Source organism: Rattus rattus, chromosome 2 (genome assembly GCF_011064425.1).
Source record: "Rattus rattus isolate New Zealand chromosome 2, Rrattus_CSIRO_v1, whole genome shotgun sequence".
Lineage (NCBI taxonomy): Eukaryota > Metazoa > Chordata > Mammalia > Rodentia > Muridae > Rattus > Rattus rattus.
The window spans coordinates 56,878,467-56,903,883 of NC_046155.1; the positions used below are offsets into that span (position 1 = coordinate 56,878,467).

At 49.1% G+C, this 25,417-nt stretch overlaps 1 protein-coding gene across 2 annotated transcripts; it reads right to left on the reverse strand.

The window, feature by feature from the left end:
- Positions 1 to 221: 221 nt before the first annotated feature.
- On the reverse strand, positions 222 to 14,218 carry Kcnk18 (potassium two pore domain channel subfamily K member 18). Of its 2 annotated transcripts, XM_032895549.1 has the most exons (4): positions 14,146 to 14,190; positions 13,869 to 14,112; positions 11,031 to 11,159; positions 280 to 1,079 (listed from the first exon to the last, which is right to left on the reverse strand). In XM_032895549.1, the coding sequence occupies exons 1-4, from the start codon at positions 14,188 to 14,190 to the stop codon at positions 280 to 282; spliced, it is 1,218 nt and encodes a 405-aa protein (XP_032751440.1). The 2 variants fall into 2 exon arrangements, with proteins under 2 accessions (XP_032751441.1, XP_032751440.1); XM_032895550.1 differs by lacking the exon at positions 11,031 to 11,159 and having other exon boundaries at positions 222 to 1,079; positions 14,146 to 14,218.
- Between the last annotated feature and the right edge of the window lie 11,199 nt (positions 14,219 to 25,417).

Here is a 25,417-nt window from a genome sequence, read left to right on the forward strand (position 1 = left end):
CGACAGGGACGCTGATTGAACTAAGAACAATGGAGATGACCTTTCCTCTTGTGGAAGGTAACAGTGTGGCCAGGTTTCTGAGGGACCTCAATGCTGAACTTGGCCCTCATGTAGGTTGTTTCCCAAGCCTCAGTAGCTCAAATAGTAGATTACCACAGCCCAGGTTCTGTACACACAGCCCTGTACAAAACCAAGATGGAGGAAGCCTGCGGGCTCGCATCTGTCACAGAGACGCCAGAGCCCTCAGGGTTTTTGTTGTTTTGTTTGTTTCTTTGTTTTTTAGCAAGGTAGCGAAACCTCTCTTTGGCAAACAAACAGCATGAGGGTTTTGTAGGTGTGCAGGAGCCGGTTCTGCATCAGTTTGAAGGCGATGAACAGGATCTCCATGCCCACGATGATGTAGATGGAGAAGAAGAGGAAGAAGTGAGGGTGCACTAGCACGATGTCCCCAAACCCAATGGTGGTCAGTGTCACAAAGCAGAAGTAGAAGGCATCCTCGAAGCCTAGGTCGGTCTCCCAGAAGGGCAGGATAGCAGCTGCACAGGAGATGTACGCGAAGATGACCAGCGCGATGACGGGGAGAGGGATGTCCAGCCTCTCCACCTGCTGGCCCACTTCATCCAGATTGCTAAGAATAGAACAGGACAGCCGCCCCAGCACCAGCTCGGGACACGAGTTGCTCCTCTCGACCGGCCGCATGGGTGGTTGCAGCTCGTTCTCTTTCTCTCGAGCAACCAATCTCTCAAACAGCTCCACATTGCAGCTAGGAGATGCAGGCTCCCTGCTGGACTGTGGGTCTAGGAGCTCGTCTGCACCAGCATCAATGACAATCTGAGGGATGGCTTCATCCGCGGGTTTGCTGTCAGTCTGCTTCCGGCAGAGCAGAAGCGGGCGCCACTTGGAGATATCGCGGGGGAGGCAAAGGAGAGCCTGGAACCGGCTGTAAGCCCTAGATAAGATGGCGGCCAGGATGTCCCCGATGTCTGTGAGGACCAGGAACATTAAAGGGATTCCAAAGAGTGCATACAGCATGCACAGGAACTTACCCAGCCTGGTGACGGGGTACATGTGGCCATAACCTGAGAAACAAGACAGCCTGGTGTTGGTATCCATTTCCCATCATGCACCAGAGGTTCAAAAGAAATCTCTTTAACATGAAACTTTTCTTCTCTTAACCACTGAGCCATCTCTCCAGCCCCCAAAACTTTTCTTCTCTTTAACATGAAACTTTACACAACAAAAATATTTCTCCTGGGTGAGGTGCATAACCATGGGGAAAGTTGCTGCTTAGCAAGCATAAGGCTGCGAGTTTAATCCCCGTGCTGAAAATAAATGTATGTATGAATAAATCATCTACCATGTGTGTGGCATGTGTTTTGACAGAGGGGTAATATATGTTTGTATATGCTTGTCCCAGGAAGTGGCGCTATTAGGAGGTGTGGCCTTGTTGGAGTAGGTGTGTCACTATGGGTGTGGGTTTAAGATCCTTATCCTTGCTGGCTGGAAGTCAGCCTTTAGACGAAGATGTAGAACTCTCAGTTCCTCCTGCACCATGCCTGCCTGGAAGCTGCCATGCTCCCACCTTGATGATAACAGACTGAACCTCTGAACCTGTAAGCCAGCTCCAATTAAATGTTTTTATGAGAGTTGCCTTGGTTATGGTGTCTACTCACAGCAATAAAACCCTAAGACAGGCAGATAAGAAAAAAGAGAGGTAGCTAATATCCAGACTGAAAATGTCTTTGGCAGGGGACATGCTGGGGACAAAGTAATTGTCCTCCATTTTACTGGGGCTATTTTGATGTGTTCCCCTGAGGCTGGGCTCTGCACATCCAGAGGAGCCGCAGATGTGAAGTCACAGTTCTCACTGCATTTTCCATCCTCCCAAAGTTCTGGCTTCTAAGAAGCCACCCTTGCCCTTTTTTTAGGGTGTCTGGACCTCTTAGTATATTTGCTTTTCTATAGCAAGCATTTATTACATGCCAGTGGTGTAGACAGCAGTGAGCATTGCATTAAGGAACAATGGAAAGAAGCCAAAGTTACAACCATGTTGTCAGAGCTGTGAAGATTCAGGTGAAGGAGCTGCCCATGAGTGACAGGGAGGTTGTCAGCATGCAGCGCTCACACAGAACCTGGAAGACCTCCGTTTGACTGCTTACACTTTTTTTGCACTTCAGCTTGGAGGTGGGACAGTCCTTCTTTTAAGCGACTAGCTGGGAAGATCCCCCCCCCCCAGGCTGGGACCTGTGACACTGTAGGCTAGTCTATGTGACGCCCTGAGAGCGAACATACACTTGGTGAGCACCTGTTGTGGGTAGTGAGTAGCCAGCTTTCCCAGAGAGTTGTTCTCACCATTTACAAATGGGGAAACTGAGGCAAGGGGCAATGAAGTGGCTCAGCCCAGTGTGCATGTCTGATAAATAGTGCGATTCAAGAGTCTAATCTACAAGGCTCTTCAGGCCTCAGCAGTGCTTGGAGTCTTGGGACAGAAATCTCGTCCATCGAGACCTGACTGACCAGGGCCCACCAGGGTCTGTTTTCCTGACACTCCTATGCCACCACTCCCTACTGCAGGAGCAGGGCCAGCAGCCCCTCAGAATGGGCAACCGGAGCTTTTATAGCTATGGACAAGCAGAGGAAAAAACTCTGTGGTGGGTACTTGTGCTTAATCTTTGACTAATATTAGAAAAATGCACCCATCGTGTAAATTAAATTGAAGGTGATTCTTTGAAGGCTGAATACCGGTTTCCTCTCTGCTTATGGCTGGCTCCCTGTTGGAAATTTGGCCTCCCAAGTGCAGACTGTGGGATGCCCACCTCACCAGGGTCCTAGGGAGGGAGAGAATGGAGTCATGGCAACCTCCCTGTCACATGTGGTCCTCAAAAGTTCTCATCAGACCCCTTTCATCTGTCTCTGAGCATCAAATTCTTCCAGGCCAGGGGCTGGGCAGGGGCCATGTGGTATCAGGGTTAGTTAACTTGTGTGTTCATTCATCTAGCGAGTAGTTACTACATGCTTAGTGGATTCCTTCCCGAGGACACATGAGCATTTACAGGGTCCGATCTCGCTGAGCCTCTGGTTCAGGGGAAGCCAATGTCAATCAAATACCCACCAAAGTGACTGTCACTGTTTTAGATGAGGCCCAGGCTCAGAAGGAATAGAGCAACTGTTATAAATGGGACTGAAACAAAGGCTTGCATTTGGGATTTAGGCTCAGGGAAAATTTCTTGGGGAGGTGATTGGAACAGAGATGGAAAGGGGAACTACCCTGATTTACTTTTGACACTGACCAAAACCATTATGGGAGGAAAGGAGTTGTGTGGTTTACAGGTTACGGCCCATTGTTGAGGAAAGCCAGAGCAGAAACTTGAGGCAGGAACTTAGAGGCAGAAACTGAAGCAGAGTTGATGGGAAACCCTTCTTACTGGCTTGTTCTTCTGCCCATGTTCAGCTCCTTTCTTACACAGGCCAGACTGTGAGGATCATGCTGGGCTGGGCCCTCAATTAGCAGGCAAGAAAAGGACCCATAATTGTAGAGAGAATATCTTGTGTATTGTATGGAAGCACCACCTGTCAACTAAGAGGCCTATGGCCTATGGCTTAGACAGGAAATGGGAGGCGGGACATCCAGGAGGAGAAAGAATTCTGGGATAGAGCCAGGCTCTATGGGAGGATGGGAGGAGACAGCTGCATGGTACCGGAGAACAGGTAGCCAGCCACACGACAGAACGATTGAACAAGAATGGCCCTGTTAGGCTCACATGGTTAACGTTTGCTCACCAGGAAATGGAGCTTTTTGATAGGATTAGAAGTATTAGGTGTGGCCTTGTTGGAAAGGTGGGCCACTAGAGGTAGGCCTTCAGGTTTCAAAAGCCCAAGTCAGGCCCAGACACACACGTGCTTGTATGTGCACATACATACACTCTCTCTCCCCCTTCCCCTCCCCTTCCTCTCCCCTCCCCCACCCTGGGTGTGCCTGTCTCTCCCTCTTCTTCTTTCTCTTTCCCTCTCCCTCCCTTCCCCCCTCTCTCTCTTCCTGCTGCCTAGGATTTTAATGTAGAAAGAACTCTCAGCCACTTATCCAGCACCATGTCTGCCTGTATGCTGCCATGCTCCCGCCATAATAATGGACCTGAAACTGTAAGCACACCCTCAGTTAAACGCTTTCTTTTCCTTTTTATTTTTTTAAAGAGTTGCCTTTGTATGGTGTCTCTTCACGGCAATAGAACAGGGTCTAGGACAGCCAGTGTGGCTACCAGACATTGATCAGAGGGAGGGTAGTGGGGTGACTGGAGAAAGAAGAGGGATCTAAGGACTTAAAGAAGGTATACCAGCTGGGCAGTGGTGGCAGCGGCACACACCTTTAATCCCAGCACTTAGGAGGCAGAGGCAGATGAATCTCTATGAGTTCAAGGCCAGCCTTGTCTACATATCAAGTTCCAGGACAGCCAGGCCTGCACAGAGAGATACTGTCTTGGAAAAAAGGTGGAGGGGGATAGCTTGGAGTCTAAGACAGATACTAGGAATTAGAACCCAGAGCCAGCATATTGAATCCTCTCAAATACGCTGATTTTTGAGTGAGCTCCCACACGGAGAAGTTTGGCAGAGCTAAGGGACACAGAGGAGCACGTGGTTGAAGTGAGGGCCACCTTACTCCAACTCATGGGCTCTGGGACCTGAGCCAAGACATTTTCTGAATTGCTGCCTAGATTTCCCTGGGTGCAAAATCGAAAGGCAGCACTTAATCCCCAAGGAACTGGAGCAGGGCCTGGAATCCCCATTGTGTGGAAGGCTGAGGCAGGAGGATAGGAAGTTCAAAGCTGACTCTGAACCTGGAGCATCAGTAAAGACTCTATGCCCAAGCTTCATGTGGGCCCCTCAGAGCCATCACAGGCTTAAGGATGTCACAGGCTATGAACAAGTCCTCCACATAAGAAACACCTCATTTTCCAGATAGGGCACAAGCTTCATGTTCTCATGCACTTCAGGAAGCTAACAGCAGGCTCTTCAGAAGTCACTGCCTCCCCTCCAAAGCTTCTAAAGCCAGGGCATGGAGTTAAATTTATTTCCGTTTAAAGAATCAAATCTAATATTGCTCGCACAGTCTGTAAAGTGCTTTTTAGGATCAAAACCCCCTGCACAGCAGAACTTCTGGCCATCTCCATTACTGACCAAGTTTAATGGACAATAAACAGACAAGGCATACGACCTCTGGCGGGGCCACATAGCTGCATCCCACAAGAGCCTGAACCTTTCGCCTGAAGACCTTACCCAGGAACATGTCCAACCCCAGGTGGGCTTCCTAAGACCCTCTGAGTGAGATGGGTTTACAGTCCAGAAGATCTGAGGCATTCCAGAAAAGAACCCTGGAGAAAGGTCTCTGAGGGCACACAGCCCCATGTGGGGAATGGGCTATCTGCCCCAATTACCGAATGCTGAAACGCAGAACGGGAAACTATCGCTTCCTATAATGCATCCGTTATTCCAATACCATCACTCCGTTGCACTTAGCCTGCCAAGTATTTAATAGCCCAGCATTTCTCTTCCTGATTCCAGGGGAGCTGAGCCAGGTGAGAAGGGACCAGCCTCACACCTACCGGGTGTCTCTTTGGAAGCATTAGGGCCAGGTGTCTTTCAGGTGAGTTGGAGAGGCAGGGCTGCAGAAGCATTGCAGAGGGACTGTTGTACCCAGCAGCGGTCACAGGCAGTACCAACACACCCCACCATCCTCTATCAGGGTACTTTTGGGCACAGGCTTCTCTAATTGACTCCCACAATAGGGAGTGGCTTGATGTTCCTGAGATTTAAACCAAGCTAATGTATTTCAACTACACCAGGGATTTGAGGCCTTGACTCCCATTAGAGACACCTGAAAAACTCATACTGCTGCCTGGGCCTGGATTGTAATAGGTCTGGGGCAGGGCTCATGGGGCCTTATGGGAGATAGGGAGGAGGTTAGGATATGCAGCTGGGCTAAAGGCCCTGTGTGAACAATGTCTCCAATGTTAGTGTGTCTCAGCCGGGGCAGGGATGTGGCTTAGCTGATAGAGTGCTTGTCTAGCATACACAAAGCTCTGTGTAAGCATTGTGGCACATGCCTGTAGTCACAGCACTTGGGAGGTGGAGGCAAGAAGATGAGGAACTCAAGGTTCTTCAAAGGTGGTTCTAGAAAGGCTGACTGGTTAAGACCAGAAGTTCTCAACTTGTGGGTTGCAACCCTTTTTGGGGTAGAAAGACCCTTTCACAGGGGCCGCCTAAGACCTTTGGAAAACAGGGACATTTGCATTTGATCCGTAACAGTAGCGAAATTAAAGTTACAAAGTAGCAATGAAAGTAATTTTGTGGTTGGGGAATCAACACAATGAGGAACTGTGTTAAAGAGTCACAGCCTTAGAAGGTTGAGAACTGCTGGGACAAGGAAGACACTGCAGATGCCATACCTGGTGGCGCTGAATGTTAATCTGCATTCCTCACATACTCCTCAGTTGTGCGGACTCAACGTGTCCAACACGCCTTGATCTGTTACACTAGGCTGGTGGTCCTCAGCAGACTCCATCTGGGAAAGCCTGGAGACAGCTTGGGGGCAGTGTGAACCGTATTCTGGTAGAGGTCAGAGATGGTGCATAGCTTCCTACAAGGAATGGGCTCCTACAAGTTCTTGAAGGAGAGTAAGAAGACAACCGAAGCCTGTTCTCTCAGCCCCCTGCTTCTCCCCAGTATCTTACTCAAGATGGCTTCTACCCTGTCCCACAATTCCTTCACACTGGTCTCTAGACTTAGCTTAGGGCTTCGGATGATTAATCTCAGTTGTCACTGTTTCCAGATCACCATGGAAACAAACTTCTGAGCATGGCTGAGGGATTTCCTAGACTGGGTTTAAGGGAAGATCCACCATAAATTCACCGAGCTGGGCTTCCTTACCAAACAGAGGAAGCAAGTTAAATAGCAGCTTTCATTGTTCTCTGCTTCCTGACTGGATGGCATGTGGCCCTCTGCCTCATGCTCCTGCTGAAACAACATCCCCACCAGGAGAGACTGCACCTTCTACTTGTGAGCCAAAACCAACCCTTCCTTCGCTGAGCAGCTCTTGTCTGGTATTTTGTCTCAGCAACAGAAGCAGCAGCTAAGAGAGGGATTGATCACTGCCCTGCCTGCCCTGGCCATCCTGAGGACAGGAACAGTCATGGGACCCACTCGTGGGGTTAACGATAATGAATAACGATAACGGAGGTGATCGATCAGTTGGCCCTTGCTGTGCTTTGGTTCCTGTGCTTTTCTACCTGTTACCTACATCACCCACCCTGCCTGTCTGTCACACAACCAGACCCATGGCTGCGAGAGCCCTTTTGGAGCTTGTGAGGTACACGAGGCATGGAGACAGAAGCTGAGGTCTCAGTAAGCAGCCATTCTCCCTGGTCCTTCTTAAACTGCCCTCCCCCACTTAGGAGTAGATCCATTGGGTATTGGTCACCCAGTGAGCTCATCTCTTGCTAAGGCCATTTGGGAGATGGACAGAGATAAACGGGAAGCCTCTAGAAGAATATCTCTGCTGTTGATAGGGAACCCAGGGAAGGAAAGGAATAGTTAGCCCTTTTCAAATTACGTGTGTTTATGTCTAGAAGCGATGTGGACCCTGTGGGCCTTGTGGGACCCACTGAGCAAGAGGTGAAGGAAGCCTGATATTTAGTGCCACGGGAGCTGCATGTCTGCTCTGAACTCTATGTGCTTTCCACCAACCTCTCCCCTGGTGCATAGGGGGTAGTGGGATGACATAATCTTCTTGCCCACAATTGAGTCAGGTGGTTAGGCAGCTGCTGAAAGTAATGTGGCTGAACACTGACATGTGGTCTCAACCTACCCTCCCAAGTGCCCTAGAGATAAATCTGGCAGGGCTGTAGGGCATCTATGAGTCCCCATATCAGGCTCAGAGGGCCACATCTCTTTAGAGGATACCCAGCTCTGAGTCTTGGTGGCCAGGCTCTGAAATCCACAGCTGACCACTACAGTCTGCCACCCTGGGACATGAGGGGTAGAACTCAATAGCATTTCTGTGTCTCCTGGTGGCCCAACCCTCCTTGGATGGGGACCTGCTCCTCTGAAGGACAAGGGCATCAAGCCTTTGGCTACCCAGGAAGGGGAGGGACTAAGCAAAGGGCCATGCTCTTGATGAGAACTCTGACTGACCTAAGAGCTCCTGGCTTGGCCTTCCCAGCAGGCCTATCTGCTACACGGCCAGATGGAACACTGTCTAACTTGGAACCTGCCCTCATTGCTAGAATCCTCTCAGAGCTGATCTATCACATAGAGTCCAAGTTTCTCCCACAACCCTGGAGGCTAGCTCTATAGAAAGACCCGAGGACTCTTCTCCTAGAGGAACTTCTCCATAAAGGGGCTACTATGGTTGGGGTTTTACAGGGATCATTTCTCCTTCCCGGAAGCTCCCTGTCTTTGATCTGTCAGACTCCAACTCACAGGTCATGTCCACAAGAAGCCCTCACCCTGCCCAAGACAAGCCAAGGCCTGTCCCATCTGTGTCACCTGCCCCTTTCTCGACTGTTCCTCTGTGTGTTTCTTAGTGGGTTAGTGACCCGTGGGTTGTTCTCTATTGTCCCTGTATGACATCAGACAGGCTTCCCGGGGAAGGAACACTCAACCTGTTCCTAGTGCTGGGGAGACAAGTGGGTTACAGGGAGAGAAAGCAGAGTGGACTCAAGTGTACATGAGCTGTGTGACTGAGCCTCAGTTCCTCCCTCTGGAGAATGGGGATGATAACTGTACCTGTCCGGTTTGGGCATGAGAAGAACTATATGCATGAAGAAGTTAGGGCTGGGGATGGAGTTCAGTGGTGCAGGACTTGTCTCGTCTGAGCAAACCATGGGCTTGCACACACACACACACACACACACACACACACACACACACACAGGAACAAGGACATCTTAATTGCAGTCATGCATTTGTGGGACAACCGGAAGAAAGAGGTGTGATGCAGGAAAGACCACACCTACATCCCATGTCCTCTGTCACTCAGGATCCTGGCCTTTGTGTGACCCCTGAGAGGAGCGTGTATGGCTTTGAGGGATCTCAGAGTCCGTCTTTAAATGAGTGGCTGTTTATAGCACTTTTTCCAAGGCAGGCAGTCTTTTTTCAAGCCCCCGCCCCTCCCTGGTTCTAAAGGAGCCTCCTCTGAATGACTGTCACATGACAGTCACATGACTGTCACACGAGGAATCTTTTCTTATCCTGGGAACAGACAAGTCAAGTGCAAAGACCAGATATGGCCAGCTCTGTCCTCTCTGGGATGTCTGCCCTTCCTCGGGCCACCGTGTGCTCTGAGTTCCATAGAGAGGTTCAGGAATCTGAGTTAACTTGTGCATAAGCACAGCTTCCCGAGCAGAAGACAGAAGGCTGAAGCACCTCACAGACCTACAAGGTCAGCCCCCTCCCTCCTTGAGGGAACAGTAGTAGACCAAGTCTTAAAGTCCATCTGTGGGCACCAATGCCACTCACGGCATGACCTTGGCCTGTGACTGGGATTGCTGGGCTCAGAATGTGGAGTGCAGATCACCCCATTCCGCTGGCACCACTGTGAGAACCAGACGTGGACATGGCCTGGGTTGTGTATTAAGTTTTGCAGCCACAGAAAGTGCATTATAATGCTTGGACACTCGGCTTCATTCCATACCCACACCACACCCTCCGGCCACTCCCCACGAGTCACCTGCCACCCGGATGCCAAGGGTCTGAAACCCACTCTCCAGTCCCAGCCCTCAGCCCAGCTCCAAGCCCACATTCACGGCAGCCCTGGGCATCCAGCCCCTATCCTCTCTACTCTCCCAGCCTGCCCATCCTAGCCATAAAGGCCAGAAACCCCAATACTAGCCTGGAGTCTCTACCCCATGTTCCAAATCTTCCTCTAGGCAGCCTTCCTACCCTCCAATCACAGCTGTTGTCCTGACTTAGATCACTATTGCCCACATGGGCTTTTGAAGAAGCTTCCCGTGGCCAGTTTCCCTCCTGGTCCTGTGCTGAAGCTGCAGGGGGTCTCTGGGAGGCTGAGCTACCAACTATTTCCCTGCTGGAAGTTGACTGCACAGGCCCCTGTCCTAAGGATGAGAAGCATTTTCAGCCCCATGACCTGGCTTCAGTCTCTGTCTCTCCCTCTCCCTCTTCCTCTCCCTCTTCCCCCCTCCTTCCTCTTTTCACTCCTAATCATGACATACCTCCCTATAGCACCAGGTATTTATCTTCTCTCTCTCTCTCTCTCTCTCTCTCTCTCTCTCTCTCTCTCTCTCTCTCTCTCTCCCTCCCTCCCTCCCTCCCTCCCTCCCACCATCCTCTCTTCACTCCTGATGTACCTCTTTATAGCACCAGGTATTTCGTTTGTTCTCAGGCCTTCGATTGCACTGTGTGATTGCACCAGAATGTCCTCATCACCCAACCACCTCACCTCTCTGCCTTTCCATCCAGGAACCCCAGCAGGCTCAGCAGACTGTCACCCCTAAGAGGCCTTTAAACCATTCTCATGGTTGGATGCCCCCGCCCAAGGCTGATACAGCTGCCCCTGTTCTCTACTGTCAGGGCCCCTTGAGCACATCACTGTCATGCACAAATCCTGCGTGATCACCTGTGAGCATGTCAAACTTGCCCAGGAGCCCGTGGGCTGAAGCCATGTCTGCCCTCTTCCCAGCCGATCTAGGCATGCAAGGTGAACCAACTGCTTCATGCATGGGCACTCGGTCAATGGTACAAGAAGGGCCACAGTCTGGCCTGTACCTTGCTCACCAGGGTCCTTGCCCCGGCATGGGGCTGCAGCCACTGAAGAGGGAAGAATGCCATCTTCTGACGTGTCCCCCACCTTGAGACCGGAAGACAAGCAGCAACCCCCCCTTGCAGCTACACCCCTTATACCCCTGGCCTAGGAGAAGCTCCCGAAACCACTCTTCCTTGTATTAGATGCCTCAACATACCTGCTAGCACATGCCCCATGTCTCTCCCAGGCAAGCTGTTATTTGCAGCAGGACACTTACCCACTGTGCTGAACACTGTGCAGCAGAAGAAAAGAGCACTCAGGAAGGACCAGTCCTCGGGCGCCTTGAACCACTGGGGCTTGAGCTGCTGTAGATGCTCACACAGGTCCTTCCTGCTACCTTCAACCACTGGGGAGAGACCACAGTGATGAAAGGACTGTCCGCCTAGACAATCCCACCCAGTGAGAGGACCAGGGACAGCATCCCCATCCCACCCCCATTGTTCCCAGCAACACTGCAGTGTGGACATCAAAGCTGTCCCTGCAAATGCTTCCACGGCTTAGATCCAATTGCTGGTGCCTATGGAGACTGAGAGGGCTGATAGTTCCATGGGAGCCTGGCTGTGAGCTCAGCAGTCTTAGGGGTTTTCTTCCTTCCTTCCTTCCTTCCTTCCTTCCTTCCTTCCTTCCTTCCTTCCTTCCTTCTTTCCTTCTTTCCTTCCTTCCTCCTTTCCTTCCTCCTTCCTTCCTTCTTCCTTCCTCCTTTCCTTTCTTCCTCCTTCCTTCCTTCCTTTCTCCTTCCTTCCTCCTTCTTTCTCTCCTTCTTCCTTCTTTCCTTCCATCCTTCTTCCTTCCTCCTTCCTTCCTTCTTCCTTCCTCCTTCCTTCCTTCTTTCCTTTCTTCCTCCTTCCTTCTTTCCTTTCTCCTTCCTTCCTTCCTTCCTTCCTTCCTTCCTTCCTTCTTCCACAGTCCTAAACTATTTTTTTTTGAGACAAAAAGAGGGCCCAGGCTGACCCCAATGCTAAAACAACCAAAGATATCCTTGGGTTTCTAATCTTCCTGACTCCGCCTCCCAAGTGTTGGGATTACAGGCATGGGCCATCACACTGGTTTATGTGGCATTGGAGCTTTATGCATGCTAGCCAAGCCCTCTACTGACTAAGCTGCAGCCTCAACCCCTTGAAGGATCTCTTAGTGTTTGAAGCATTTCTCTCGCGTTTTGCTTTGTTTGTTTTGTTACTGTTGTTGCTGTTGTTGTTTTTTGAGACAGGTTCTTGCTACGCACCATTGGCTGACCTAGAATTTGCTATGTAGGGCAGGCTGGCTTCGCATGGTACCAATCCTCCCACCTTTGCCTGGTGGGTACCCAGATTACAGTCTTGTACCACCAAGTCCATCCTTCTTTATTTGTTTTCAAGAGGAATAAAAGCCTCTGCTATCTCTTTTATAGAATTTTAAACCAGAAGCAAAGGGCTTTCAGCAAGGCCGACTGTGGTAAGACGCCCTGGCTCCTGCAGTACACAGAGCCACCAGCTTGATGAGCTCACGGAGCTCCCAGCTCAGCCTACGGCTGTCTCTTGGGATGGAAAGCCTTGGTCCCTGGGCTCAGACCATGGCACAGAGCCTGGCCCACAGCAGAAGCCACTACTCATTTTAATTGAATGGCACCAGCCTGGGAATCTGGCATCTAGACTCACCTAAACTACTTAAAGTTCTAGACAAAAGGCTGATTTCTGAGCCTCAGTTTCCCCATTTGCCAAGCAGTGTGGCCTGGTGGTAAGAAGTTCAGACTCTACAGTGCCTGGGATAGAATGTCTCATTGGCTTGTATGTGAACTCCGAAAGTCATGTGACCTTCCAGGGGCTCCATCAAAAGGGAGAGAATTCTTATCCAAGGTAAGGGTGCCTGGGGAGGGTTGATGAGAGAATGCTCTAACTAACACTTATCAGCCCTTGACTCCCCAACGCAGACTCTGCTGCCGTGAGTCCAGGGTTCCTTTACAAATGAGATTTCCTGTCCAGCCTCAGGGATCCTGATTGTGTGGATCTGGAAGAAAGCCCGGAGGTGTGCGCTTTAAACAGATCCCCGGGGTGAATCTGAGGCGGGGGCTGGTTCAGGGAGCCTTGAACTTGATGGAGACAGGAGTGTTAGGACAGCCGCAAGTGTCCCAACAGCATATGAAGCATCTCCCTGGCCACTTAGTAGAACAGTCACTAGGACAAACATGCAAGAAAAGGCACCCTCCCCAGAGTGGGATTCCCTGGACCAGCTCTCACTAAGTCCCAGACAACAAGGCTCCCAAACCATATCCCTGGGGAGTACCAGCATGCAAAAGTCATGCAGGACTGTGAGAGGAGGGAAGTCCAAACCGTCTTCTCCTGTTTCTTTTTCTTAACTTATCTCTTATTCTATTTTATTTTCCCTTGCTCTGATGATTATCTTTCATCTCTGCTCTTCTCATGCTCTGTGATTATAACTTTGCAGGAACCAACCAAGGGATGAAATACAGAGGGACAGGCACTAAGGATGCCTGTTGAGCATCTTCAGCCTTGCAGAGACCTAGAGCGTCCATCTCTGTTTCAAAGGGGTTCTTACTATTGGCAGGTCTCGGAAGGTGGGTCCCCCTTCTCTCTGGTAGACTATGGTCCTGCTGCCAGAGATCTCACACACTAAGCTAAAACAACAACCTGGCCATCACCAGTCCCAGCCCCTGACCATACCCACAACAAGCCTTCTACAAACTGAAATAGGAATCAATTTAGTTCATCCTGGGGAAATCCAAGCCCAGTTTGGATAGTTCTTTTGAAACCTCAAAGAGAGTTCGTTGCACCACTGATCCCGCCCACCCCACCAAATCTCCAGTGATTAACCCTCTCCTAAGCCCCAGGGGTCGGGTGGGGCTGATGGGAGCCTGAGGCCCAGAGCAACTGCTTATGGCTTTGTCTTTCCTCACTGATCCCCTGGGTGGACATCTGTCCATCTCTCCTCTGCTCGGAGAACAGAAGTGAGACTCAGGGAAATCATTTGCCTGGATTCTCTCAGGAGTGAGAATGTTACTGACAAAAAGCAGCCTCCTACCAGGGCATCTCTGAGACAGTAACTGCTCCTTGGCACCTACCTGTCAGGTTGCATTTCAGGATGTTGCACAGCTTGTCCAGGAACTTCTTCAACTCAGGGTTCTCCTCTGCTTCTGGGTCAGGGCGGCCCTCGACAGCGGAGAAGAGAGCAGCACCCACCAGCGCATAGGTTACCAGGCAGCAAAGGAAGCAGAGGCCGGGCAGAAGCTTGCCCAGGGCTTCAGGACAGCATCCTCTGGCCTTCCCCAGGGCCTCGGGGCAGCATCCTCTGGCCTTCCCCAGGGCCTCGGGGCAGCATCCGCTGGCCTTTCCCAGGGCCTCGGGACAGCGTCTTCTGGCTTCAGGTGGCTCCTCAGCCTCCATCCTCTTGATGCATCTGAGGATAGGATGGGAGGAATGTGTAGAGGAGACTGGAGCATTCAGTCTGGGAGAGGAAGGTGGGAGTGGCCGGAGAATGGCCAGGCTCCAGCCTTAAGTGGATGGTGCGTGAGCTTCCCAGAGGACTCGGAAGCAGCCGGAACCCATCATGTTCGGCTCATCCAAACAACTGGGATGGCGCCCCTGTTAGCGCCCCAAATTGCTATTGATCCTCCTGACCAGCGCCAGAGTTTCTGGCGGGGGCTTTGGGAGGACCTCAGAGATTGTTTTGTACTTTGCTCTGTCTTTCCCGTTCTGAAACTGCAGCTTCGGCTGCCAGGTACCAAATTTAGCATTCAGTATTTAGTGAAATGACCGTCCTTTCCGAACACTGTTCAGGCACCTCTTAACCCGGCATACCTGGAATATTGGGCAACAGGAGTAAGAGCAAAGCATAGGCCCACTGTTTCCAAAATGCTGGAACCTGTCTGCGTCTCTTACTGGCCTGGAACTTGCCAAATAGACCAAGCTAGCTGGTCAGAAACCCGTTCACCTGTCCCCACCTCCCCAGGCTCCGCCTCCCCAGGCTCCTCCCCACGCTCCGCCTCCCCACGCTCCGCCTCCCTAGTACTGGGATTATAAATAGGTGTGTTAGGAGTTGGGGGTTTAGCTCAGTGGTAGAGTGCTAGCCTGAACTTAACTATTTGTTCAGTTTTTCCTCCTCTATATGAAAGCAAGTCTTTCTAATCCAGGGCGAAAAAAGTGTTTTGGCTTGAATATAGTTGTCTTCCTAAATTCTCTGTTGGAGAATTCTGTCTTTTGGGCCCTGTGTGGCTAATGCTAGCTGGAAATCAGAGCATCGGTGACTACCCACGTGAGACATCCACAAGGGTCTCTCATTTCTGAGGATACATCAGAGGCTGGGGAGAGGGACTCTTCTTGGGCGATGCAGCCGTTCATGGGCTGCATCACCTCTGAGTGACTGCCAGGGACTGGTATTCACCAAGCTGGACTTGGGTGGAATTGTCTCTCTGCCGAGTCACTGTCTGTCTATCTGAGGTGACTAGAAAGAGAACCCACTCTTGGCTCAGCAGGTAAGGGTGCATGCGGCCAGATTTGACAACCTGAGTTCCATCCCCCAAATCCTCGAGTGAAATAAAAAAGCTGGCTTGTGCAAGTTGCCCTCTTACTTCCACGAGTGTTCCGTGGTATGCGCACGCATGTGCGCATGTGCAGATACACACTGACAAATATAAAAATTATGGTGGAATAAACTCCCGGGGTTGGGTAGCGATGATGGCTGAACAGTTAAGACCGCTGGCTGCTCTTCCGAAGGACCCACAGTGGTCGGTAACCTCAAGGGATCCAGCAAGTCTTTCTGTCCTCCACAGGAACTATATATACACGACACACAGACTTCCATGCAGGCAAAACATCCATATACACAAAATAACAATAAAAATTGTTTTGAAAAAGAGTTTTTAGAGTTTATTACTTCTCAGTAAAAATAATTGGTCACCGTCACGTAGGGCTTGGAAGAACTAGCTCAGCAGGTAAGGTAAGCAGCTACCACATGAGGATACTGTCACATGAGACACAGGAGGATGCTTTCAGCACAGTAGACCCTCACCGGATGCTGACACCTTGACTAGTGTCACGCCGGACCGCTAGCTCCAGAATCGCACGAAATTAACTTCCGCTCTTTATAATTACCTAATATGGGGCTTTGGATACAATTAATATGAATGGACCAAGATGGAGGGATAGCACGGTTCTCCTGAAGACCCTGGCCTTATCCTTCACCACTCCCTTCCCCCCAAGTCCTCCCACCTCTCCTATAGGCATTCGGGGGCCAAGCTGCTCAAGCACAAATAACCCACCAATTCTTTTACAAGTAACGAGAAGCCAATTACACGCCTACATTAAGCGTGGCATTGATTCCTAAAGATCAAATTGCTGTGCTACAATCAAGTAGTCCAGCCAACTTTATATTTGTACCCTGCAGGTTTAATCACTGCAGGGGAGGGTGTGGGAATGGAAGGAAGAAAGTCTTCATATAAAAGGTTGGCAGGAAGAGGGTGGGAAAGAGAGCCAGACCTCCAAGGCTTGCTTATTTGACCCCACCTACCCACATGTGCAGCCTCCAGAGAACTACTTCTCACTTAAATTTCTACTTGTAGCCCTTTGATTCTGCCCTGAGGAGAGGTCATGTGGTCTTCCACAGGCTTAATAAGAAAAAGACACTTCTTCCATTAAGACAGATGGAGATATAGCTGAGATGGCAGAAAGCTTGCCTAGGATGAATGGAGCCCTGGGTCCTGTTTCCAGCCTTGCAGAAGCATGGTGTCCTGGCATATGCTCACAACCTCAGCACTTGTGAGGTGAATAAAAGAATAAATCCAAGATCATCCCTAGGATCCTGTCTTAATTAACAAGTAATTACGTAAAATTAAAAGACACAATACCTTCCAGAAAGGAAAACTAAGGCACTGACAACCTTTGCACATGAATACCAGTTCTTTACCTAAACCAATATGCCGCTGGATGGGAAAATCAGGCCAAAAATGCACACGCCAGTGCTCTCAGAATGATGCAGGTCACGGGATTTGAATATGAAATGTCTCCCATAGCTCATGTGTTCTAGCACTCTGGTTTTACACTAGGTCTCTGAGCTATCTGGTCTTTGGTTCTTGGTTACCAAGAGTGTCGGGTATGGGTTCCGTCTTGTGGAGTGGGCTTTAAGTCAAATCAGACATTGATTGGCTGCTCCCACAAGTTCTGTGCCACTTTTGCCCTAGCATGTTTTGCAGGCAGGCCAGGTTGTAGGTCAAAGCTCTTTGTGGCTGTGTTGGTGTCCACATTTCTCTCTTGGTAGCCTGCAGAGTACCTTCCCACACCAAAGAGACTAGAACATAGGGGTGAAGTCCTCATGGAGGCACCAGCTCAACTTCTTTATGTTCAATGAGTCGTGTGGGTGTTAACCTTGGCAGTGGTCCTGCAGTCAGTTTGCAGAGAGCAATCTTGTTTCTTAGCAACATCCGGGGTTGTTTGGTGACTTCCATGGAGACCCCTTGAGCAACAACTCAATGGACTGCTCCCAGCCCACCTGTGGAAGCCTTGCCTGGCTACAAGAGATGGCCAGTTGAGACTCTGTATCCCCCATTACTGCAAGTCCTCTTCAGGGTCACCATCATAGATTTCAGGAAGTTCCCACTGCACTAGATTTTCACACCACTCCCCAACACCCCCTCAATTTGAGCCACCTCTCCCCATACTCTCTCCCTCCCCCTCTCTCCCTACCAGATCCCAGTCACTTCTATTCCCACCCACCCCAGTTCACCTATAAAATCCATTCTATTCCCCCTCCCAGGGCGATCTCTGACCCTCCCCCAGACTCCTCTCTTTGCCTAACCTCTCTGGGGTTATAGCTTGGTTATCATTTACTTAAATAGCTAATATCTACTTTTGAGTGAATACATAGCATATTTGTCTTTCTGAGTCTGGGTTATGTTACTAAGGTTTTTTTTTTCCCTAGTTCCATTTGCCTGAAATTTTCACGATGTTGTTTTCTTTAACAGCTGAGTAATATTTCATTGTGTAAAGGTACCACATTTCCTTTATCTATTCTTCTGTCGAGGGACATCTAGGCTGTTTCCAGCATCTATGTATTAATAACTAAAGCCATAGAGAACATGACTGAGCAAGTGTCCTTGTGATAGGATGGCATGTCACTTGGGAATATGCCCAACAGTAGTATAGCTAGATCTTGAGGTCGAGTGAGTCCCAACTTTCTGAGGAACCACCATACTGGTTTCCATAGTTGCTATACAAGTTTGCACTCCCTGCAATAATAAAGGAATGTTCCTCTTGCTCCACATCCTTGCCAGCATGAGCTGTCACTTGTATTGTTGAGCTTGGTCATTCTGGGAGATGTAAGACAGAATCTCGAAATGTGTGTGTGTGTGTGTGTGTGTGTGTGTGTGTGTGTGTGTGTGTGTGTGTGGTAAAGCTCTGTGCCCCACACACAACTGGCTGACCTGGAGAAACCAGGAGAGAACAATTGCCTTGTGGCATTGTAGTCTTAGCTACATCTGTGCTCCAGCCATGAGAATGGTATCTCAAAATAAGGACAGAATAGAGGAGTTAGGGGCAGGGTGTGCTGATAATAGACTTTCTTCAGCCTGTGAAGTGGAAACTGCACACATCTCTTCCCACACATTTATCTGAGAATAACAACCTGCTGACAGCCACACTCAGCCACAAGGACCACCAGGAAATGCAACATCTATCAGATGTCTGCTGCCCAGAAGAAGGGAAGAACCGATTTTAAGGGCACCAGTGACTGTCTCAGCGAGGGAGCTCTGAGTAACCTGAGGCTGCTTCTCCTGTAAGCTGTTTTGTCAGCCATCATTGGCCGTTTTATCATAACAACAGTAAAAGAAATCAAGGCAACCACTTTAGAGAGTAATCGTATCCTTAAAAATTAAACACAACCCAGCAACCACACTCTATTGATATTTATTCAAATACGTTGAAAGCCTATATCATATAAGTGGATTGTTTCGGGGCCTGGAATATAGGCCAGCAGTTAAAGCCACTTTCTACCAAGCCTGACCACTAGAGCTCAATACCTAGGACCCCACATGACTGAAGGAGTGAACTGGCTCCCAAAAGTTTTCTTCAGAAGCCCCCAAAATGCTAAGGCACACAGGCACACTTAAACATACGCACACATATACAAATCGATGATAGATACATACATACACACATGGATACATATTACAAAAGTAAGCAGGTGCTTACAACAACGTCACATAATTGCCAAAGCTTGCAAGCCATCCAGAAGTCCTTCAACAGGTGAATGAATAAATAAATCTTGGTACATTCAGATAGTAGAATATTATTTGGCACCAGAAATGCCAGCAAGCTTCACAATGAGCATAACTGCTATGCAGCAGAAGCTGGGTAACCCTTTGAAAAAGGCGAAGTTATAGAATCATAAGAAATCACTGGTTTCTAGGGCTAAGAGTGGAGAGAGGAATGGGTTGGTAAAGCGCAGGGGTTTTTAAAAATATATTGACATTTTTGAGTCTATGTGAGGACACGTACGGTCCCTGAGGAGGCCAGAAGAAGGTGTTGGATTCCCTTGAGCTGGAATTACGGGTGGTTGTGGAGAAAGCTCTTAACCATCAAGCCATCTTTCTAGCCTGGAGCACAGTGATTTTTTTTTTTAAACTGGGACTATTTTGTGTGGTATTGCATGGTACGTGCATATCACAGTTTACTTCTCTAAACTCATGAACTCTACAAAACATACATGAACCCTTCCGTGGATTCTACATGGCAGAGGCGTGTTGAGGCAGGCTCAGCGACTGTCACAGGGGCACCTACAGTGCAGAACGTTGGCCATGTCTCCACAGCAAGGAACGGAGTATAATGTAACAGTCTGCTCTCTGCTTAGCTTTGCTGTGAGCTGAAACTACATCTTAAAAATGAAGTCGGGGGCCAATGAGATGCTTAGAAAACACAGGTGCTGCGGCCTGGCCTACCCACCTAAGTTCGATCTCTGGGAGCCACGTGTTGGGAGGAAAGAACCAGTTCCCACAAGTTGTCCTAACTAGAGCTGACTGGCTGGCTGCTTCCTGCCCATTTCAAGTGTGTGCAGTGGTTGAGCACCAGGACAGAGCTGGGTGATTCCTTTCTCAGGGAGCTGCCTGCTGAGAGAGAAGGCATGGGCTTTCTCTTTCTTTTGACCCCTGTGTGATTAACCATGTTGAAAAAGAAAACAGGAATGAGTTGAAATTTCCACATAAGTTAAACTTCAGACCTAAATATTTAATGTTTTCATATTAGTGAGAGAGAGACAGCCATCGAGGAGGCAAGCAAACATCCAAGCCCTGTGTAGGCTGAACGGGCTTCTGCCATGTCTCCAACCCATTGCCCACTTCAGAGTGTGAATAACTGATTCACACCTTTTCCCCTATTCACATGACATCCTGATCGAAACCCCAACTCTCCTCCCAGCCCCACCCTCACATACCCCTTCCCCAACTACCCCTCCCCTTCTCAGAGAAGGGGAAGCCCCATGGGTACCAACTCCGTCTGCCACATCAAGTCCCAGCAGGACTTAGCTCATCCTCTCCCATCTAGGATAGCAGCCCAGCTAAAGGAAGAGGACCTGAAGACAGGCAACAGTGTTAGAGACGGCTTCTGCTCCAATTGTTAGGGGATCCACATGAAGACCAAGCTGCACATCTGCTACAAATGTGTAGGGCGTCTAGGTCCAGCCCATGCATGCCCTTTGGTTGATGGTTCAGTTTTTGTGACCCCTATAAGCCCAGGTTAGTTGACTCTGTAGGTCTTTTTGTGGTGTCCGTGAGCCCTCCGGCTCCCTCCATCCTTCCCCCCACTCCTCCACAAGACTACCCAAGCTCCACCTCATGTTTGTCTGTGGGTCTTTGTATCTGTTTCCACCAGCTTCTGGATGAGGCCTCTCAGAAGATAGTTATGCTAGGCTCCTGTCTGCAAGCATATTGGAGTATCATTAATAGTGTTGGGGGTTGGCTCTCTCTCCCATGGGATGGGGCTCAAGTTCGGCCAGTCATCGGTTGGCCATTCCCTCAGTCTCTGCTCCATCATTATCCTGAATCCAAAAACACACAAAGACCTCATCCACCATAATAAAGTAGGCTCCATCCGAGGGATGCAGGGGTGGTTCAAGATAGGAAAACCCATCAATGTAATCTACCATATAAACAAACTGAAAGAAAAAATCACGTGATCATCTCAGTTGATGCCGAAAAAGCCTTTGACAAAATCCAACAACACTTCACGTCAAAAGCCTGGGGTACAAGGTGCACACCTGAACACAGAGAAGGCAATAGCCGACACCGAATCAAATGGGGAGAAACTTAAAGCAATCCCACTGAAACCAGGGACAAGACAAAGCTGCCCACTCTCTCAGTATCTATTCAGTACAGTACTTCAAGTTTTAGCTACAGCAATAAGACAACTAAAGGAGATCAAGGGGATACAAGGTGGAGAGGAAGAAGCCAAAGTATCGCTCTTCATAGGTAATATAGTAAACACAAGTGACCTCAACTCACACTCTTTAAGAGGCAGCAGTGAAGAAGCCTGGATTTTTCCACCAGGTGGGAGCCCAGTGTCCACAAATGTACTTCCTTCGGGCGGGAGTTAAACCTCTTTAGAAACACTTTCACAGGCTTTCCATAGTGATTCTAAATCTAGTCAAGTCGACTTGAAATACGTGCCTGTGCATGTATATGTCTATGTGTGTATGTGTGTTTGTCCATATGTGTTCGGGTGGCAGTGTGTACATATGAGTACTTCTATGTCTCCATGTATTTGTTTCTATGTGTGTATGAGTGCGCTTGTGTGCCTTTGTATACGTGTGTGTATGTGTATATGCTTATGTGTGTGTGTGTATATGTTTATAGGCGTGTCTACATATGTGTCTGTCTATGTGTATGTGTATGTCTATGTCTGTCTCCGTGTGTTAAAGATAATAACCATGGAAAAGGATTTTTGGAAAGCCACCTTTCCAGCCATTCTATTAGACAAACATAGTGAGGAGATCAGAGACATCTACACAAGCCCAGAGCCACAGAGCTCAGCTGGAGACCTAGGCCTGGCCCTTGCCCAGCAGATGTCTGTGAATAGCCTCTTGCTTCCTTCCAGTTCCCTGAGCTTTAGACAAGAGAAGCTTCTGACCTAAGCAGCACAGCTGGCTGCTACTCCTTATTGCCTGATTGCCTCCCCCCTACTGCCAGCCCCCATCTCCCAGTCAAGAGCCTTTGCTCCTCTGAGCTTAGACTCTCAAATCACAGCTGATCCCCCTGAGAGCAGTGTGGCGAGTGTGCATCCACACAAGGCTGACAGGAGTTCAGAGCTGCCATTGTCTGGGAAGGCTATGAGAACACACAGGGCTGGTTAGGAGATGTAGCTGGTCACCCAGTGTCAGCTTCAGAGGTGACCTGTGCTTCACATTGTGACCTGCCATCAGTCTGGAGTTTCAAGCCTGCTCAGATGCTAGATTGATCAAAGAAAGGAACAGGAGTATCCTTCGAAGATAGCCAAGGACCATCCGATTGCGCCAGGACGCAGATACGCACGCACGCAGAGCAGCCAGACATCGGAGGACTTCAGTTCTACAGAATTTGAGCAAGCAGCTGCTTTACAGAAGGGAGAGCTGGTCCCCCGTGCCATACTCTCCAAAGGCAAGAGAGTCTTTCTTCCTCCTGTTCCTTAGAGTCCTCAGAAGGCCTCTAGCAAGACGAGCTTCCACCAAACCCAGAACCAGATCATTTCCATCTTTTCCACCAGAGGGAGCTCCAAGAACAAGTCTGGGACTTGCTTCCTCCAGTAAAAGGAAGGCGGTACCCACGCTGCTCCCAGCTGTCAACAGACCAAGGTAGAATCCCCAGCATTTTGCTCTCACTTCTGGCTTGTGAGAAGTACTGTTGAATCTTCAGAAGTACAGGATAGCTGCCCCCCCATGTCTGTCTGTCTGTCTGTCTTTAAATTCCGTTTCCTCTGTTCTTTCCAGGGGACTTTCACTCTGTCTCCCTTCTCCAGCCAGGACTCAGAGGTAGAGAACTGTTCTTCCAACAGAACTAAAGCCCACCACCTCCCGTCGTCTACAAATATCAAAGGAGATCTGGCCCCCAACCCAGCCTCTGTCTCTCCCAAGCGACTGATGGAATAGTGGTCCCAGACAGGCTGTGAAATTAAGTAAAAGCAGCTTCCAACTGCTGGATTGTACAGCCCTCTTTGACTGCAGACCCTCATCCGGGTGTGGGATGGTACAGAGTTTACTTTTAATCAGAATCACACGGGAAGAGACTCTTTAACGAGGAACTTTGTTCAGTCTGGCTATGGGTATGTCTGTTAGTTATCTTAGTTGCTAATGGATGCAGGAAGACCCAGCCCACTGTGGGTAACACCATCCGGCAGGCAAGGGGCCCTGAGTACTACAAGAGCTAACGGAGACCAAGCAAGCAAGCAGCCAAGCAAGGACACGTACATTTGTTTCTCTGTGCTCTTGACTGTTGGTGTGATGTGCCTTTCTTTTAAGTTCCTGCCTTGACCTCCCCTCAGTGATGGACTGATATAACCTGGACTGTGAGCTGAGCAAACTTCAGCTCTCCCCTGTTTCTTTTGGTCACCGCAACAGAAACAAAACAAGAGCGGATGGGATGCTTATCAAAATGACCTGTTGCCAAAGATGTAAGGATGGTGTGTGGTACTGCAAGGAGAAATATCAGTGTTTTTTGCAAAATCATGGCAACTCCCACCCTGAATGATTCACTGTTAGCCGGGATGTAGGCTTAGATTTTTTTAAACCTATTTTAATAATGGTCCTCAAATGCTTCAGGCCCCCTACCCCTGCTTCTAGCCCACTGTCCAAAGATAGGGGAGGAAAAAAATGGATAATGAGACAAAGGGGAAACAGAACTGTATAGAAGTAGTTCTTTGGTGGAGATTCAAATCTTTGTTGTCAGGATACCAGCAATCCAGTTCAGTAGTGTCAAGACACCAAACTTGAATTGGAGGCAGTGGCATGATCCAGCAGAAACCACCAGGCTTCTACCAAATTGGCACGAGTCAGCAGAATCAATCAGGACCAGTCAGAGTGCCCTGGCCATGCCTCTCAACAAAGTGAAGATCAGCGTAGACAAGAGACCAACAAAGCATTGCAAAGCTAGCTATGCAAGCGTGCCGTCAATGTCTGTCGAGTTCTACTTATCCTTTCTCCAGACATCACGAGTCCTCTCACTGATCTGCTTCAGCAAAACATCACATGAGTCTGCATCACCTAACAAAGCCAGAAATTTCCACATCCCCAAGGCTAGACAGTTTTTCATGCTCATTACCATACACGGAAGCAAAAACCATCTTTATTTGTAGGGTTATTTTACTCCTCTAAAAAAACTTTTTTGTGTAAATGTATGTTCATGTATGTTTACACATGTATGTGAAGACCAGAGGTCACTATCAAGTGTCTTCCTCAATTGTGTTCCCCTAACCCCCTCTGAAACAGAGTCTCACTGTGCAGCCCTAACTTGAACTCTCTTTTTATCCCAGATATGCTTGTCTCTGCCTCCCAAGTGCTGGGATGAAAGACGTGCACCAACAAGCCCGTCTCATCCTATATTTTGAGACAGAATCTTGTACTCAGCCTGGAGTTTGCTTGTTTGGTGAGACAGGCTAGCCAGCAGGATTCTTTTGTCTTGATGTTCTTAGATTGGAATCACAAGCAGGAACTGCTATAACTTTTTTTTGGGGGGGGTGGTCGTGCAGTAGTGTGGCTAGTTTTTATTTTAGTTGGTGTTTGGTTGGTTGATTTGGGGTGTGTGTGTGTGTGTTATGTGTGTTTGTGTTGTGTGTGGTTTTTGTGTTATGTGTGAGCGTGTGTGAGTATGAGTGTGTGTTATGTGTGTTTGTGTATTGTGTGTGTGAGCATGTGTGTGAGTGAGTGTGTGTTATGTGTATTTGTGTGTTTGAGTGAGTATGTGTTATGTGTATTTGTGTGTGTGTGTGTGTGTGTGTGTGTGTGTGTGTTATGTGGTTTGGGGGAATCTAATTCAAGTCCTCATTCTTGGATCGTAAGACGTTTCTATCTTCCCAGACCAAAATGCCCTTTTGTTGTTGTTGTAGATAGCTGTGAAATCAAGATGTTTCCAAGTTCATTGGCCTTTTTGGTTTTCATGCAGAGCTCTAGTCTTGATCTATTAGAGTAAGCAGAGGAAATTAATTGGGAGTTCAGCAAAGATAACCTGTTGCTATGGGTCCCCAGACTCGGAGGCAGCCAACTGGTCACAGGGAGAATGAACAAGTTACTGTGGCCAAAAACATCTTGCCTGGCCAGAGGGAGGAAAGGAAGGAGAGGGAGAGGAAGAGGAAAAGGAAGAGGGAGAGGGAGAGGGGAAGGGAAGGGGAGGGGAGGGAGGGAGAGGGAAGGAGGGGAGAGAGGGAAGAGGAATGAGAGAGAGAGAGAGAGAGAGAGAGAGAGAGAGAGAGTTCACAGCTCCAGAGAGCTCTCTCTCTCTCCTCTCCTCATGAAAGGCTCAAGCTCAACCTCCCTGACCCAGGAAAAGCAATGCAATCCTTTGGGTTGGGTACCATCTCTTTTACTAAGATGTGGAAGCTCCTCAGAGTCTTCACTAAAGCAGGAACCAGATTCCAAATCTGCAGTACAGACAGCCCCAAGACC